Source organism: Neolamprologus multifasciatus, chromosome 4, assembly GCF_963576455.1.
Source record: "Neolamprologus multifasciatus chromosome 4, fNeoMul1.2, whole genome shotgun sequence".
In the NCBI taxonomy this organism is placed as follows: domain Eukaryota; kingdom Metazoa; phylum Chordata; class Actinopteri; order Cichliformes; family Cichlidae; genus Neolamprologus; species Neolamprologus multifasciatus.
The window spans coordinates 392501-407500 of NC_140442.1; the positions used below are offsets into that span (position 1 = coordinate 392501).

The following is a 15000-nucleotide window of genomic DNA, read 5'->3' on the forward strand; positions in this document are numbered from 1 at the left end:
ACGTTGAGCAGAGATTAAAAGTTTGAAAGCAAAGCCTCGATGTTCACCCACAGAGAGGAAAAAGCTTGTTTTCTGCACTCAGTCATCAGACGCTGGGCTCACCTGCAGCTGGTTTCTGCCTTCAGTTAACAGAGACAATGAAAACAGCAGCTCACCTGCTTTAAAGTGGAGCAGGAGTCAGACCCTCTGCCTCTTGGTGAGAACACATCCGTGTCTGTGTTTGTTCCTCTGAAGCACTGAAGCTCAGCCCTGACAGTCATGTGACCTCTGCTGACGTCCTGCATGTCTGTGCAGGCTCTCAGTCGTCCCGTCACAGTAAGCCAAGGAGCTCTTCAACATAAAGGGCTGGACTCGCTCCAGTTTCTTGACTCCTGTTGTTGTCTGGATGATACAGCCCAGGCGCTTCTCTTTAAAAGTTTCTTAGGTAAAGTCCTGCACACTTTGTTTTACACTGAATGTAATTCTGAGTGTATTTGTGTTCTGGGCCACATGATATCTTTTAACTTCTTATTTTTATTCTTGTTTTGTCTCAAATTGTTTTTCTGTTTATAAAAATACATCATGTTTGCTTGATTCATGGCCCGACATGTGCAAAGATCACAGGAAACAGTGAACTCACAGGTGATATCATATCCAGCATTCACTCGTCTGCCTCGACGGCTACATAAACTCCTGTGAGCTCCCACTGTTGATCCACAGGGTGGAATATGATGTCGGCCCACCGTGTGCTGCTGTACGTCTCCTGCAGGGATCTCCTCAGGTTCAGGAGTGTTTATGGGGAGTGTTGATCCTTCTCCCAGAAGCACATGTGTGAGGTCACACTGATGTTGGAGGAGAAGGCCTGGCTCACAGTCTCCGCTCTGATTGGTCCCAAAGGTGTTGGATCAGGCTGAGGTCAGGACACACAAACCGGCTCGTCCGTGTCCTTACGGACTCTTCTTTGTGCACTGGTGTGCAGTCATGTGGGAACAGGAAGCAGCCATCCCCACACTGGTCCACATACTGGGAACATGAAGGTGTCCACAGGTCTGCTGAAGCACGAAGACTCCTGAAGAACACCCCACACCATAACCCCCTCTACCAAACGTTACACAGCGCAGTCAGACAAGTACCGTTGTCCTGGCAACCGCCAAACCCAGACTCGTCCATCAGATCGCCAGACGGAGAAGCGTGATTGGTCAGTCCGGGGAACACGCTGACACTGCTCTAGAGTCCAGTGGTGGTGTGGTTTACACCACTGCATCAACAACTGGTAAGGTAACTTTATTTATACCCATAGGTAAATTTGCTTTACAGAAAAATTGCAGCATTTGGCTTCAAAAACACACATACCTAATAAATATAAACCTCACTGTAACACATTTATAGTACTTTAACGTTTCGAATAATAAAAACGATGTAAGGTCTGGGGACAAGAGAAGGGACAAACGTTTCTCAGCAGTGTCCACTTGTCCAGTCTGCAGACTGTCAGCCACCTTTGCTTCTTCACTGGAACATTAGATGGACTCTGTCTGTCCATCCTTTACATCTGAGGTCATGTGACTCCTGCACACTTTCACCTTTGACCTTGACTGAATCAGTTCATTTTTCTAATTTGTGCTGTTGTTCTGCGTCAGTGTGCAGACCTCTGCTGTTCAGCTCTGCAGTATCTTTCAGCATTCACGTCACATCGTTCCTTTTTCAGAATCACTTTTATCCCCATGATTACTGCGCTGACTCTCGCACAGATCATCAGGAGGGCAGCTAACTTCTGTTCATTTATTCTAATTATTTATGCCTCACAGCTTCATAACGCCCCCCTCCCTCGTCACGGCTCCTGGCTTTAACAACCCTCCCCGTAGGAGCGCACGGACACCAAAGACTGTTAGCACATGGCTAACATTAGCATTACTGTAGACAGTCATGAGTTACTCTGCTGCTGTTCATCTCTCACCTGCTACCAGCCCTCACTGTCAACCTGGAAACCTCATCACTGACATCATCACCCAGAGAACGAACAAACAAACAAACAAACAAACAGGCATGTAAACAAAAAAATTTATTTATCAGAGAGAAACAAACAGCAGCAACGCTGCCATGGGAGAAAACAAGAGCAGAGGGGGATTCTGGGTAATAACTGACGTGGTAACATCAGCACACACACACACACACACACACACACTGAGGAAGTGAACAGAGAGGCTCATGGGAAGCTGTCATCGTCATCTTCAGCCATTTCTTTAGCAAACTCCAGATCCTGCTGCTCGCGTTCCCGACGCTCCTGAACGCACCACACACACGCACGCACGCACGCACACACACACGCACAGAAAAAACAGATTGAATGCAGATGACAGGAAGTGCATCTTTATTATTTTATTCTGATTTGTCTCTGCGTAAGCTACAGTCACACGCTGCCACCATGTGGTCAATTAAAGACATGACATCACGTGTTGTGTGTGTGTGTGTGTGTGCGTGTTACCTCTGCAGACTCCAGGTCCTTGTTGTACGCTTTGGGAGGAAACCTCATGGCCTGCAGGAGGACAGAGGGAGATTAGCATCGGGGTGATCGCTCCTCCCTGATCGACTCTTAAGTCTGACGTTGTGTAACCGAGCGGATCCCGGGTCCTCCACCTCCACCTCCACCTCCTCAATCTGCTTTAATGTGAGGAGGAGGAGCAGGAGGAAGAAGCTGCTTCCACAGATTTGACAAGAAGGCTTCCAGTCAGACCTCTGCCGACAGGAAGTGACAGAGCTCGCAGCGTTATGGTGATGCAGAGCAGTCTGTGGGCGGAGCTTTTGTGATGTCACATTCTTGTGTTGACCTTGAGTCCTTGTGTGTGAGAGGTGTGTGTTCAGGTGCGCTCACCTTGACCGACATGTTGTGGATGTCGAGGCAGAAGGAGATCCTCTGGTGGAACGCCAGCTGAGGCTCTCGGGTGCCGTAGATGTCCATGGTCTCCTTGGACTGGACGAAGCCTTTCTCGTGGTTGATGCTGGCCTCGATCACGCCGTCGCGGATTGCCTGTGACACAAACACGCAGAGGTCACGCAGAGGTCACGCAGAGGTCACGCAGAGGTCACGCAGAGGTCGGCGTTAAAAAGGCAGCGCTGAGCGCGTCTGTTTACCTTGGCGACGATGAACTCGGCGTCCTCGGGGCTGTCGAGCTGCAGCTTCTGAGCGATGTCGGCGAGGGAGATCCGAGAGTACGAGAGGCTGATCATACGCACACCTGCACACACACAGATCAGTGACACACTGAGCGCGGCTGACGAGCAGCGCGCTGTCTGACGGCGGCGTACGATTGGCTCACCGGTCTTGATGACGTTGTGTCTCAGGCGGATGATGAGCGTGTACGTCCCGTCGGCCTGGAACTTCTCGCCAAACTGCTCCAACACCTGGTTAAACTTGGCCAGGTTACCTGTCCTCACAGCTGCACACAGAAACAGGAAGTGAACAGAGAGGCTCATGGGAAGCTGCGAGTATCTGAAGGTAAGTACACATTGTTCCTCCAATCAGAACCATCGTTTCGCCATAACTCTACGTGTCACATGATCAGGCGTGTGTGTGACACTGACCCTGTGTGAGCAGGAAGTAGGGCATCAGGGAGCGTTTGAGTGACGGCTGTCTGAACTGCAGGCGGTCGGGAATCTCTCCCAGCAGCAGCTCCACCACGATCAGCAGCTTGTGGACCTGAACCGGAGCCGATCAATGCTTCAGTGATCAATACCAGATACGATACCTGACCGTGTGTGTGTGTGTGTGTGTGTGTGTGTGTGCGTACCGTCTGTTTGAAGCCCACGGCGGTGTGCTGTGGAGCCTTCCTCAGAGCGTTGGTCAGAGTCCTGCGAGCCTCCGAGTACTCCAGCTGGATGGCTTTAATACGACCTGTGTGGGTCACATGACAGGCGGGTGAGCGCGGCGTCATGGCGGGGACTCGCCTGAGCGCCGCGGCTGTGAGCTCACCTGTGTAGTAGAGGTATCGCGCCCACTCGTTGTTGTTGGCGAGCTCGGGGAACACGGACTTGGACACGAGCTTCTCGGCCTGGTCGTACAGGTTGAAGTGCAGGTAGTTCCTCAGCAGCAGGTTCAGCAGCACCGCCTGCCCGTCGGCGTCGTGCCGCAGGGTCGCCGTGCGCAGGCGGGTGTGCAGGAAGCTGGGGGGGGGACAGTCGTGTGACTGCTTGTCTGAGGGTGTGATGTCATCAGGGAAGGAGAAAGGTGTGTACGTACCTGCGGATGATGTCGAGCTGGTTCTGGAACTCGTACACTCGGGCGTGGTAATAGTAGCACTTGGCGGCGACCAGGTCGAGAGCGCGGCGGTTCTTGGAGACGATCTTCTGCAGCAGGTCGTCCGACACTTTCTGCGCCTGAAACACAAACGTCACCGTCAGCACAGAGTCCCCCGGCTCGAGTCCGTCGACCTTCGTCTGGTTTCTCCTCCGCGGACTCGAGCTTCAGCTCTTCACGCCGGCGCACAAGAGGCGTTTGTGCTACTGGTTACCGAGGCGCACACACACACAGGTGAGTGAGGGGCGGGTCTCTCACACACACACACACACAGGTGAGTGAGGGGCGGGTCTCTCACACACACACACACACAGGTGAGTGAGGGGCGGGGTCTCTCACACACTCACACACACACACACACACAGGTGAGTGAGGGGCGGGGTCTCTCACACACACACACACACAGGTGAGTGAGGGGCGGGTCTCTCACACACACACACACACACAGGTGAGTGAGGGGCGGGTCTCTCACACACACACACACACACACAGGTGAGTGAGGGGCGGGGTCTCTCACACACACACACACACAGGTGAGTGAGGGGCGGGGTCTCTCACACACACACACACAGGTGAGTGAGGGGCGGGGTCTCTCACACACACACACACACAGGTGAGTGAGGGGCGGGTCTCTCACACACACACACACACAGGTGAGTGAGGGGCGGGGTCTCTCACACACACACACACAGGTGAGTGAGGGGCGGGTCTCTCACACACACACACACACAGGTGAGTGAGGGGCGGGTCTCTCACACACACACACCACACAGGTGAGTGAGGGGCGGGGTCTCTCACACACACACACACACAGGTGAGTGAGGGGCGGGGTCTCTCACACACACACACACACAGGTGAGTGAGGGGCGGGGTCTCTCACACACACACACACACACAGGTGAGTGAGGGGCGGGGTCTCTCACACACACACACACACACACAGGTGAGTGAGGGGCGGGTCTCTCACACACACACACACACACAGGTGAGTGAGGGGCGGGGTCTCTCACACACACACACACACACACAGGTGAGTGAGGGGCGGGGTCTCTCACACACACACACACACACACACACACAGGTGAGTGAGGGGCGGGGTCTCACACACACACACACAGGTGAGTGAGGGGCGGGGTCTCACACACACACACACACACAGGTGAGTGAGGGGCGGGGTCTCACACACACACACACACAGGTGAGTGAGGGGCGGGGTCTCACACACACACACACAGGTGAGTGAGGGGCGGGGTCTCACACACACACACACACACAAGTGAGTGAGGGGCGGGGTCTCTCACACACACACACACACACAGGTGAGTGAGGGGCGGGTCTCTCTCTCTCACACACACACACACACACACACACACACACAGGTGAGTGAGGGGCGGGTCACCTCAGTGTATCTCTTGTTGTTGGTCAGGTGAACCACCAGCAGCAGCTGCAGGTACGCCTCCACCTCTGGCAGCAGAGGAGCTGCCGCCGCCTTCCCCGTGCGAGGACGAAACTGAACGTCTCCGTCGGCCATCTCCATCGGCTGAGACACACACACACACAGACAGACAGACAGACAGACAGACAGACACACACACACACAGACACACACACAGACAGACAGACACACACACAGACACACACACACACACACACACACACACACACCATCTGATCAGGAATCGATCACCTTGTTATAAATAATCAGGTTACTGTTTGATGATGCGGCTCTCAGAGGTCAGAGTTCACTTCCTGTTTGTCATTAATTCAAAGCTGCAGCTCATCTCTGCTCACCTCCTCCAGGAAGCCCAGCAGGAAGTCTCGGGTGGCGGCGTTGTTGGTGAAGAAGCCACAGATGGCTTTGTGGAGCACGTTGGTGTTGAGGCGGCGGCTGGTGGACGGCAGCGCCCGCAGAGCGCGGAGCACGAAGCGAGGCTCCTTCCCCGACACGGCCTTCTCGATCTGCTTCACGTGCTCCTTAATATCTGTGGGGGAGGGGGGGTGACATTAGCACCAGTCACATGACCCACAGACCTCGGCTCAGCGCGATCCTCATGTTTACACCTTTTCGTGCGACCTTTGACCTCCATCCATGCAGATGCTACAGAGAAGGAGCTTAGCTGCTTACATCTGTGCCGCACGGTGACAGTTACATCCTCCTGAGAACCGTGACGTTAACGCCATAACTGCATTAACGGGGCAAATCTCTGTTAACGAGTTCCTGCGGGTCGCCCCGTGCGTGGGGCTGGACGGCGTTAACGAGCTACTTTTATTTATGGAGCATTGTTATTTAATAAGTGCTGATAATTTATTTCTGAGTAATCTTTCCTTGTACATCTGCGCTGTATGTTAATAAAAAGCCTGTGTGAGATCTGGGACACAGCTGTGACTAAGAACTCTCTCTTTGTTCTTACTTTATGGCTTTAAAAATATCGAGATATATATCGTATATCGCCATCCAGCTAAAGAATATGAATTTTGGGTCATATCACCCAGTGCTAGTCTCAGACAAACTGATGTTGATGTTTATCCTTCAAAGGCTGGGTTTCAACGATTCATTAAATCCTGAATGATTTCAATATAAATGTATTTTAACGCCAGAATCTCAGGTTAAAGCTCACACAACTATTTCAACAACCACCAAACAGCTAAAACTGTAAACGGGAGCAGACACATGCAAACACCGAGCGTGGATCGTCCACAGACGCCGTTTCTGAGCTGCAGGTTTCATCACTCTGACCAAACCTGACTGAACCAGCAGCAGAAGATCAAACTACGCTTCATGTTTGACAAACGTACCAAAGAGCAGAGCCCTCTGTTTCTCTCCTCCTTATTGTGTCGTACATGTCATTGTTTTTCTTTATGCCACCTGTTCTGACCGGTCTCCCCGATGTGGCGTCTGTGTAATGTACGGGCGGAAGAGGTCCTATTTCTCTGCTGTTACGTCCTGCACAGCTCTCTCTCTCTGCACTCAGAGACCAGTTTACCATCAAATCTGTTTTCGGGGGGGGGGTTCTGGTGCCGGTCTGAAGGGGAACGGGGCCCGGTCTGGACCCGCGAAGAGAGGTTGGTGTCGGTTTTAAGCTAAATGACGCGCAGACTCTCTGGGGCTGTTAGCCCCTCATGCTAATAGGCTAACCGCCGAGCTGCCGTGACTCTCGGTACCGGGCCAGCACAGACCCCGTTCCCGGGTCTGTGCTGGGGGGTATCGGTATTGGTGTTTGAAGAGTTTTACCGTCCAGGGTCAGGCTGTCCTGCTCCTTTGGCTGTTTGGCCGCATTAGCCGCCTCCTCTTCAGGCATCTCCACGTCCTGCGGCTCTGGGCCCACCTCCTTCGGCTCCTTCGGCTTCTCTGCCTTCGAGTCCCGGTCCCGGCCTCCCGCCTTGTCGCGTCGTTTGGCCGCGGTCTCCTTCATGCTGTGTCTGGGTGGATGAAACCGAACCGAGCTGACCCACAATGACTGGACACTATTCTGTGGCGCAGAGGATTCTGGGATATGGCAGGCAGAAGCAGAAGAGAGCGGAAACAGCAGCGCAGGCTCGATAATCGATCACAGATGTGTGTGTGTGTGTGTGTGTGTGTTCCTGTCTAGCTATCTTTGTGAGGACCATAATCGGCATTCCACTATACTTGTGAGAACCAACAGTCACTTGTGAGTCACACACTCACTGGTCCTCACAAGTTTGAAGACTTTTTTGAGGCTCGAAATGTGGTTTTAGTGTCAGGATTACAATTAGGTTATGGTTAGGTTTAGGGTCAGGGTTAGGCATTCATTTTTAATGCTTAGAGTTAGCCTAAGGGGCTAAGGAAAGCATTATGTCAATGAAGGTCCTCACTAAGATAGCTGAACGGGCTTGTGTGTGTGTGTGTGTGTGTGTGTGTGTGTGTGTGTGTGTGTGTGATGTGTTTTAGTGCGTTGCATTGATCCTGGGTTTCTGACATATGAAAGTCCTGCAGGGATCCACAGACTGTGCCGAACACACTGTGATTTCTTTCATTAGATTTTTACTAACTGATGTTATTTGAATATGAAGTGGCGAACACAGTGTTGGGAAGGTTACTTTTAAAATGTATTCCATTACAGATTACAGAATACATGCCCCAAAATGTATTCTGTAACGTATTCCGTTACGTTACTCAATGAGAGTAACGTATTCTGAATACTTTGGATTACTTAATATATTATCATGCTGTTTACAACTACATGAATGTACTATTGCTGTGATTTATTACTGTTACTGAAGGTCCGCGGCTCCGAACCGTAGTAAAGGGACCTCTGGCTAATACGGTGGGTTTGTGTCGGGCTCGTAGCTGAAAACTAGCTTTACTTTGTTGTCTGGGTCAACTTTGCTTGCGAGAGACAGAGAGAGGCGTTGAAAAGCTGCTCCAACAGAACTTATTGTTTCAGAGGAAAACAGGAACACGGTGTACAGTCGAGTCTTAATAGCTTACTTACAGCTGGGCTCGTCAGGCTCTCTTCTTGGCTGCAGTGGTTATTATTATATTTACATGCTTCCAGCTCCCGTTTCTGCTCGATGACAGCTCGTACTTTTCCTTTTTCTCCCTCCCTCGCTCACAGACACATAACGTGTATGACAGTCCATTCTCCCTGCAGCACGGACTACACTGCCCATGATGCTACATTCTTTAGAGCTATACCGGTAGCATTCTGCCTGTTAGCTTAGCACAACAACAACAACAAGGCCTCTCTCACCCAGGAAACACGCAGAGAGAGAGCGTCACCCTGTAACCATGGCAACCGTAACGCTGCCTGGAACAACAGAACGTAGCTGTCAAACAAAACCCAAACAGTCCTGACCCGCCACAATATGAAACAGGGAAGTACCGCCGTGTAATCCATTTATTTCAACAAAGTAACTGTATTCTAAATACCACCTTTTTAAACGGTAACTGTAACGGAATACAGTTACTCATATTTTGTATTTTAAATACGTAACGGCGGTACATGTATTCCGTTACTCCCCAACACTGGGCGAACATAACGATGGTGTCTGTAACTTTAGAGTCAGAATAATGAAGTCAGAATAAGAGTAAAGACATGAACAGCAGAACAAACGGTTTATTTCACATGTGGAGTCAGAATGACGGCTGAGCTCACTGAACACAGAGGACACAGTTCAAAGAAACAGGGCTGATGGAGAGCCAGGGAACAGTTCTCAGAATCACACGTACCACCTCAAACATCTTCAAGAAACCAAAATGCAGTGTTGGGAAGGTTACTTTTAAAATGTATTCCACTACAGATTACATGTATTTTGTAACATATTCTGTTACTTTACTCAATGAGAGTAACGTATTCTGAATACTTTGGATTACTTAATATATTATCATGCTGTTTACAACTACATGAATGTACTATTGCTGTGATTTATTACTGTTACTGAAGGTTACTCTCCATACCAACACCAACTAGATGTTTAAATCTTAATATAAATGAGTAACAGTAGGTGGACATTAGGTAAGGCTGCACTTTTTGCAGCGATCTCGTGTAGAAAACTATTCTGCACGTATATAAAACAGGTCCGCGGCTCCGAACCGTAGTAAAGGGACCTCTGGCTAATACGGTGGGTTCTGTGTCGGCTCGTAGCTGAAAACTAGCTTTACTTTACTGTCTGGGTCAACTTTGCTAGCAGAGACAGAGAGAGGCGTTGAAAGGCTGCTCCAACAGGCTGCATGCTTTAGGGCTATGACTGTAACACTCTACCTGTTGCCTTCATATTAAACAATTTTTGTGAATAATTTTTAAAAAATATTTCTTCGAATCATTATGCTGCTGCAAGTAGAGGTGACGTGGGCCGTGAGACTGAGACACAGACATCAGAGCCTCTTAATGCGTGTTTGTTTGGGTTTCCACCGGCGTGGAATTACCAAAAATAGAGCATAGCCGAACATATGAAACAGGAAAAGACCGCCATGTTATCCATTTATTTCAACAAAGTAACTGTATTCTAAATACCACCTTTTAAATGGTAACTGTAACAGAATACAGTTACTCATATTTAGAATTTTAAATACGTAACGGCGGTACATGTACTCCGTTACTCCCCAACACTGCCAAAATGCTTCTCTAGAACTTCGAGGCCCAATATGTCTTTGTGTGGGTGAAACCGTAGGATGATGACCGATGACATTATGGCATTATATTAAGAAAATCTCATGGTGGTGTCAGAAAGGTCAGAGTACTTCCTGAAGAGCTTCACAGCCAAACGACCGTCCTGTGAACCTTCGCGTGGAGAGCAACAACAGTTCCCTTGTCATGATTCATTTATTAAAAAGAAATTTCCCCTGCTGGTGTAAAAACCACTCAGGGCGGTCCTGACTGTGGAAGCCACCTGAGGAAGATCCTAGAACTTCCTCAGTAACCTCTCAGTGACCCGTTTTACATTCTCACGCATCCCTGCGGCTTCCTCACAGAGAGGTCAGCCCAAAATCACCATCTGCCCATACAGCAGCATCGCCTCTCAGGTGAAGGGCCCCTCACAGTGAGATGTGAGGATGGGTAGTCTTTGTGTACCTACACGTTCTTCTGCACAGCCATGCTGTGGTTGGTGAAGTTCAGAAGAAAAGAACATAGCTCCTATACACAAAACTGCAGAACAAACTTTGAGGACTTTTGTTTATTGTTAGTAACCAGGTGAACAGACACTACTGCAGCTTTTCATGTTTCCTAAGCACGGCCAGCATCCTGTCTACAACCAGTTTCACGTGTTTCTCCTGCAAAAAGTCTGAACTGGTACCAAAAAGCCAGCAATGTAGGCTGGTTCTGATAAGGTACCAAGACCAAACTGGATCTGCACCACCACCGGGACCATGTCGGTGAAGAACTAGTATCAGACATCGCTGAGAAACTCAGATCACATCGCTCTAGAACAGGGGTGGGCAATCTCAGTCCACGAGGGCCGGTGTCCCTGCAGGTTCTAGATGTGTCCTCGAACCAACACTGCTGATTTAAATGGCTAAATTAGCTCCTCAACATGTCCTGAAGTTCTCCAGAGGCCTGGTAACGAACTAATCATGTGATTCAGGTGTGTTGACCCAGGGTGAGAGCTAAAACCTGCAGGACACCGACCCTCGTGGACTGAGATTGCCCACTCCTGCTCTAGGAGAACAAACACTCTCTATAAGGAAGTCACAGGAAAGTTTGAGAGTCCTTGTGAAGGGCTCATGGGCTTGTGAAGAGACTGAGAAGGTTCTAGGAGGACTTGAATATGTTGTAGAAATCTTTCACAGGACACTTTGAAGACGTGCTTCAGAAGGTTACAGGGTTCTCAGAGGAAGACCTAAAGTACATGATCACGTTCTAGAGAAGCTTTGTGGTTCCTTAGAGATGCTGAGTGTCAGGGAGGTATTGCATCATTAAGGAGTCCTTTATGTGCTTTTGTAACTTTTGGAGGGGAGCAACTGATCAGAAGGTACCCGGAGTCCCGTGGGCACCTGTGGGCAAAGAAATTGCTCTGGAAGTCATTACGGATGTCTTTGAGGGAAAAGCTGTGGGTAACTCTAGACAGGCTCATCATGAAGTTGTCTTTTTGGGTTTATAAGGATTTTTGCTCTCCAGTAACTTCAGGTACTCCAGGTTTCGGCGTGTGACCGCCTGGTTCTGGCGGATGTAGTAGGCCAGGTAGCAGATGAGCATGAAGAGCCAGAGGAACATGGTGACGAGTGTCACCACATCAGTGGTTCTCCTCACAGACAAACACAGATCCCAGTCCTCCGTCAGCACAACCAGTGGTATCCCGACAGCTCCTGTGACACCACATCACACAGCGTCAGACCATAAATCAGTGTGTAGCCAAAAGTAAAGAACAAAATGGTATAAAAGAAGGAAAATGATGTGTTGTGTGTTGTTTGTCCAGCACATCTGCTGAGAGAAAGCTCACCGAGGTTTGGGAGATCAGAGGTTGCACAGACAACTTCTGCTAGTGAGGTCGGGTCCAGATCCAACTGAGGCATGGACATCTAAACACAAACAGAAAGTTGTAATGACTTTGCGTGAACTACAGACACACATCATTGCAGCTGTGCACACCTGCATCCTGCAGTCACAGTGCCAGGGGTTATGTGTGAGGTTGGCCTCAATCTGCAGACCGCCGAGCACCGGCAGCTCCAGCGTGGACAGGCGGTTGTACGACAGGTCCAAGAAAGTAAGCGAGTCCAACCCATGGAAGCAACCGTCTTCAAGTGAGGAGAGCTGAGGGCGAAACAGTATGATCCTGCTGTGTCTTACTGGTATTAAACTGGTGCATACTCTAAACTGGTACGAAGAGCTGTTCACTACCTGGTTATGTGACAGGTCGAGCTCGTCGAGCAGGAACAGACTGGAGAACGCGTCGGCCGCCAGAGAGGTCAGCAGGTTTTTATTCAGAAACAGACGAGTGGTGCGGTTAGGCAGGCCGATGGGTACCTGAGCGCACAAACACACCTGGATACTGTGAGCGCACAAACACACCTGGATACTGTGAGCGCACAAACACACCTGGATACTGTGAGCGCACAAACACACCTGGATACTGTGAGCGCACAAACACACCTGGATACTGTGAGCGCACAAACACACGCATCCCGTCTGCTAAAGCTTTATGAACATCCTCATCCTGCCTGAGAACTTAAAGTCAGTTTAGTTTTCCTTCTCGGGTCGGAGGCTAAAGTCCACCTGAAGCTAGGAAAAGCAGCCACACACACACACACACAGACACACACCTGGGTCAGTCTGAGGCCATTGCAGCGGACCGTCAGTCCTCCGTCTGCTGTCTCCAATCGGTGGCAGGCGCTGATAGTGGCGACTCGGTTGCCACGGCGCCACAGTGCCACAGTGAGCGGTGATGTGGCCGACACCGGGCTGAGCGACGGCAAGACCAGAAGAAGAAGAAAAAGGAGGCGGGGCATCCTCTGCAGTGAAACATCCACCGCAGTGGAAGACATCGGCAGCAGGTGCTTGGCGTGGGGCATGATGATCACACAGTCGACTTGTTACTTCAACTTCCTGTCACATGTTCAGCTGCTGGCGGCCATTTTGACTCGGCAGCAGGGAGCCGGGGGTGGAGCCTGTCTGCAGAAAAACAGTTCAAAGTTCAGTGGTGCCCCCAGCAGACTCCAGTCCTCACACTGATGTTTGTTGGAATAAAGACGTCAGAAACACACCATCACGGTCAGCTGATCAATAATCATTATTAACTTGTTATTAACACTCGTTACTGATATCAGGCGCCAGGAGAGGAAGTTTCTGGAATAAAACAATGTTGTAACAAAACAACAGGAAACAAAAGATTAAGGCGGGGATTACACGCAGTGAGGAGGAGGAGAACAAAGGGATGAGAAGAAGATGAAGGAGACGGATTCATAAAGCCAACGAGGAAACGAGCAGATTATCAGATTAAATCCTCCCACAGGGATTAAGAAGAGAGAAGAAAAAAGAAGTTAACCTTTGAACCCTTTAAAGCTGCTGGTCTGTTCCTCTGGGCTCCGCTACACCGACGAGGCTTTTACTTTGAAACTTTTCATCACTGTGGTAAACATGGCCTTTGGTCACAGCTACAAATAAACTTTATTCTGATCACACTCGAGTTCTTACTGTTAGCTGGATCAATAAAGCCTCAGATCAATAATAATCAGTGTGACATTGTTCATGTTTTATTGATCCAGGGAAAAATCTGACTGAGATTCAAACTTCCTGTTGTCTCAGCACTCGCGTAAAAGGAGGAATTCTGTCATCCTGTCATGTGACTCCTCTTCCTCAGTGTTTTCTATTCAAAAGGACTCTTCCTGTCCTTGCCTTTCACAATAAAAGCCTGTTGTGCTCTTTCAGTAGTGAACTGTTGTTGATAAGAAACTGACAGGATTACAGTGAAGTGACCTCCAGCTGACGGCAGGACTACATCCATCCACGCTCACCGTGTTGAGCTCCTCCCACTCAGAAGCCTCACACTCAGCGTACTGTAACAGCTGCAGTGAGTTCATCATCATCATCACCTGTGCTGAGGTCGTGAGCAACGCTTCACAGCAGTCACATGACAGACCACAAATGTGTTTTTGTATTCATCAATATTTATCATCGTTATTTGAACATAAAGCGTCACGTCCTGTAACGCTGATATAATGTGTGGCCATGGAAACCATTCAAGCCCCTCCCTGACAGGGTCCTGACTCAGGTGTGACCCAGCCGCACTGCATCCAGACTTCAGTTTGATGTTGGCATGGGATCACAGACTAAAGCTGACTGTAGGTCAGTGATGGAGGCCGGCGGCGTGCTCGCCTTCCCCGTGTCAGACGTTTACTCCTGTTTTATTTGAGGTCAAACGTTTTAGTTCAGACAACAGGCCGAAGCACAGACGCGTCCCGAGGACTGGTCCTCTGTGACATCACCAAACAAACATCAGAGTCCGATCACGTCAGAGCGCTCTGGTCTGACCGCACGGACAGGAAACGGGGCTGTCGCACGCTGACAGGACGCACGCGCCTTTGTTTCATGTTTGATCTGCTCAGAACAGTCTTCACCCACAAATGTAAAATTAGCAACAATATCATTATATTATTATTGTTGTTGTTATTATTATACAGTATTATTACAATATTATTCTAAACCCTGTTTCAGCTCCATCACCGCTCTGAACAACACCTCACCCACTCTCAGTGCTGTCACTATATTTACCTCCACGCTAACCTTGCATCTCCACTAAGCTGTGCAGCTGTCAGTGCTGCTCACATCCCAAAT

The 15000-nt window shown here is 49.8% G+C and overlaps 3 protein-coding genes across 4 annotated transcripts in view; all 3 read right to left on the bottom strand.

Moving 5' to 3' along the window:
- Nucleotides 1-1915, bottom strand: part of LOC146519332 (uncharacterized) — a 10552-nt gene extending 8637 nt beyond the window's left edge. The window contains exon 1 of the mRNA XM_085156451.1: nucleotides 156-1915. The gene's annotated coding sequence lies outside the window, so the exon portion shown is untranslated. The remainder of the gene's footprint in view (nucleotides 1-155) is intronic.
- A 110-nt stretch (nucleotides 1916-2025) lies between these two features.
- Nucleotides 2026-7785, bottom strand: psmd3 (proteasome 26S subunit, non-ATPase 3). The gene is made up of 12 exons (XM_085156454.1): nucleotides 7503-7785; nucleotides 6062-6252; nucleotides 5670-5810; nucleotides 4214-4350; nucleotides 3947-4137; nucleotides 3765-3868; nucleotides 3559-3673; nucleotides 3294-3413; nucleotides 3109-3212; nucleotides 2849-3004; nucleotides 2462-2512; nucleotides 2026-2260 (listed from the first exon to the last, which is right to left on the bottom strand). Exons 1-12 carry the CDS (start codon nucleotides 7681-7683, stop codon nucleotides 2183-2185), a joined length of 1569 nt encoding a protein of 522 aa, XP_085012580.1. The 5' UTR covers nucleotides 7684-7785; the 3' UTR covers nucleotides 2026-2182.
- Nucleotides 7786-7876: 91 nt separating this feature from the next.
- Nucleotides 7877-15000, bottom strand: part of LOC146519334 (leucine-rich repeat-containing protein 3-like) — an 8007-nt gene continuing 883 nt past the window's right edge. The window contains exons 2-6 of one of the 2 annotated variants that reach the window (XM_085156456.1): nucleotides 12990-13338; nucleotides 12568-12693; nucleotides 12319-12480; nucleotides 12170-12248; nucleotides 7877-12035 (exon numbers count right to left, since the gene is read on the bottom strand). In XM_085156456.1, coding sequence (XP_085012582.1) covers nucleotides 11803-12035; nucleotides 12170-12248; nucleotides 12319-12480; nucleotides 12568-12693; nucleotides 12990-13238 — 849 coding nt within the window. In that variant the 5' untranslated portion in view covers nucleotides 13239-13338 and the 3' untranslated portion in view covers nucleotides 7877-11802. Of the gene's footprint in view, nucleotides 12036-12169; nucleotides 12249-12318; nucleotides 12481-12567; nucleotides 12694-12989 lie in introns of both variants that reach the window. The other variant, XM_085156455.1, reaches the window with a different exon arrangement.

Bases quoted from the DNA above. Each gene is read 5' to 3' on its own strand.
- psmd3 (XM_085156454.1), bottom strand. From the start codon at position 7,683: ATGAAGGAGACCGCGGCCAAACGACGCGACAAGGCGGGAGGCCGGGAC. The intron at 3,414-3,558 runs GTCAGTGTCACA...TTCTGTGTGCAG, and splicing joins CTACTTCCTGCTCACACAGG to CTGTGAGGACAGGTAACCTG. The intron at 2,513-2,848 runs GTGAGCGCACCT...GTCCTCCTGCAG, and splicing joins TCCACAACATGTCGGTCAAG to GCCATGAGGTTTCCTCCCAA.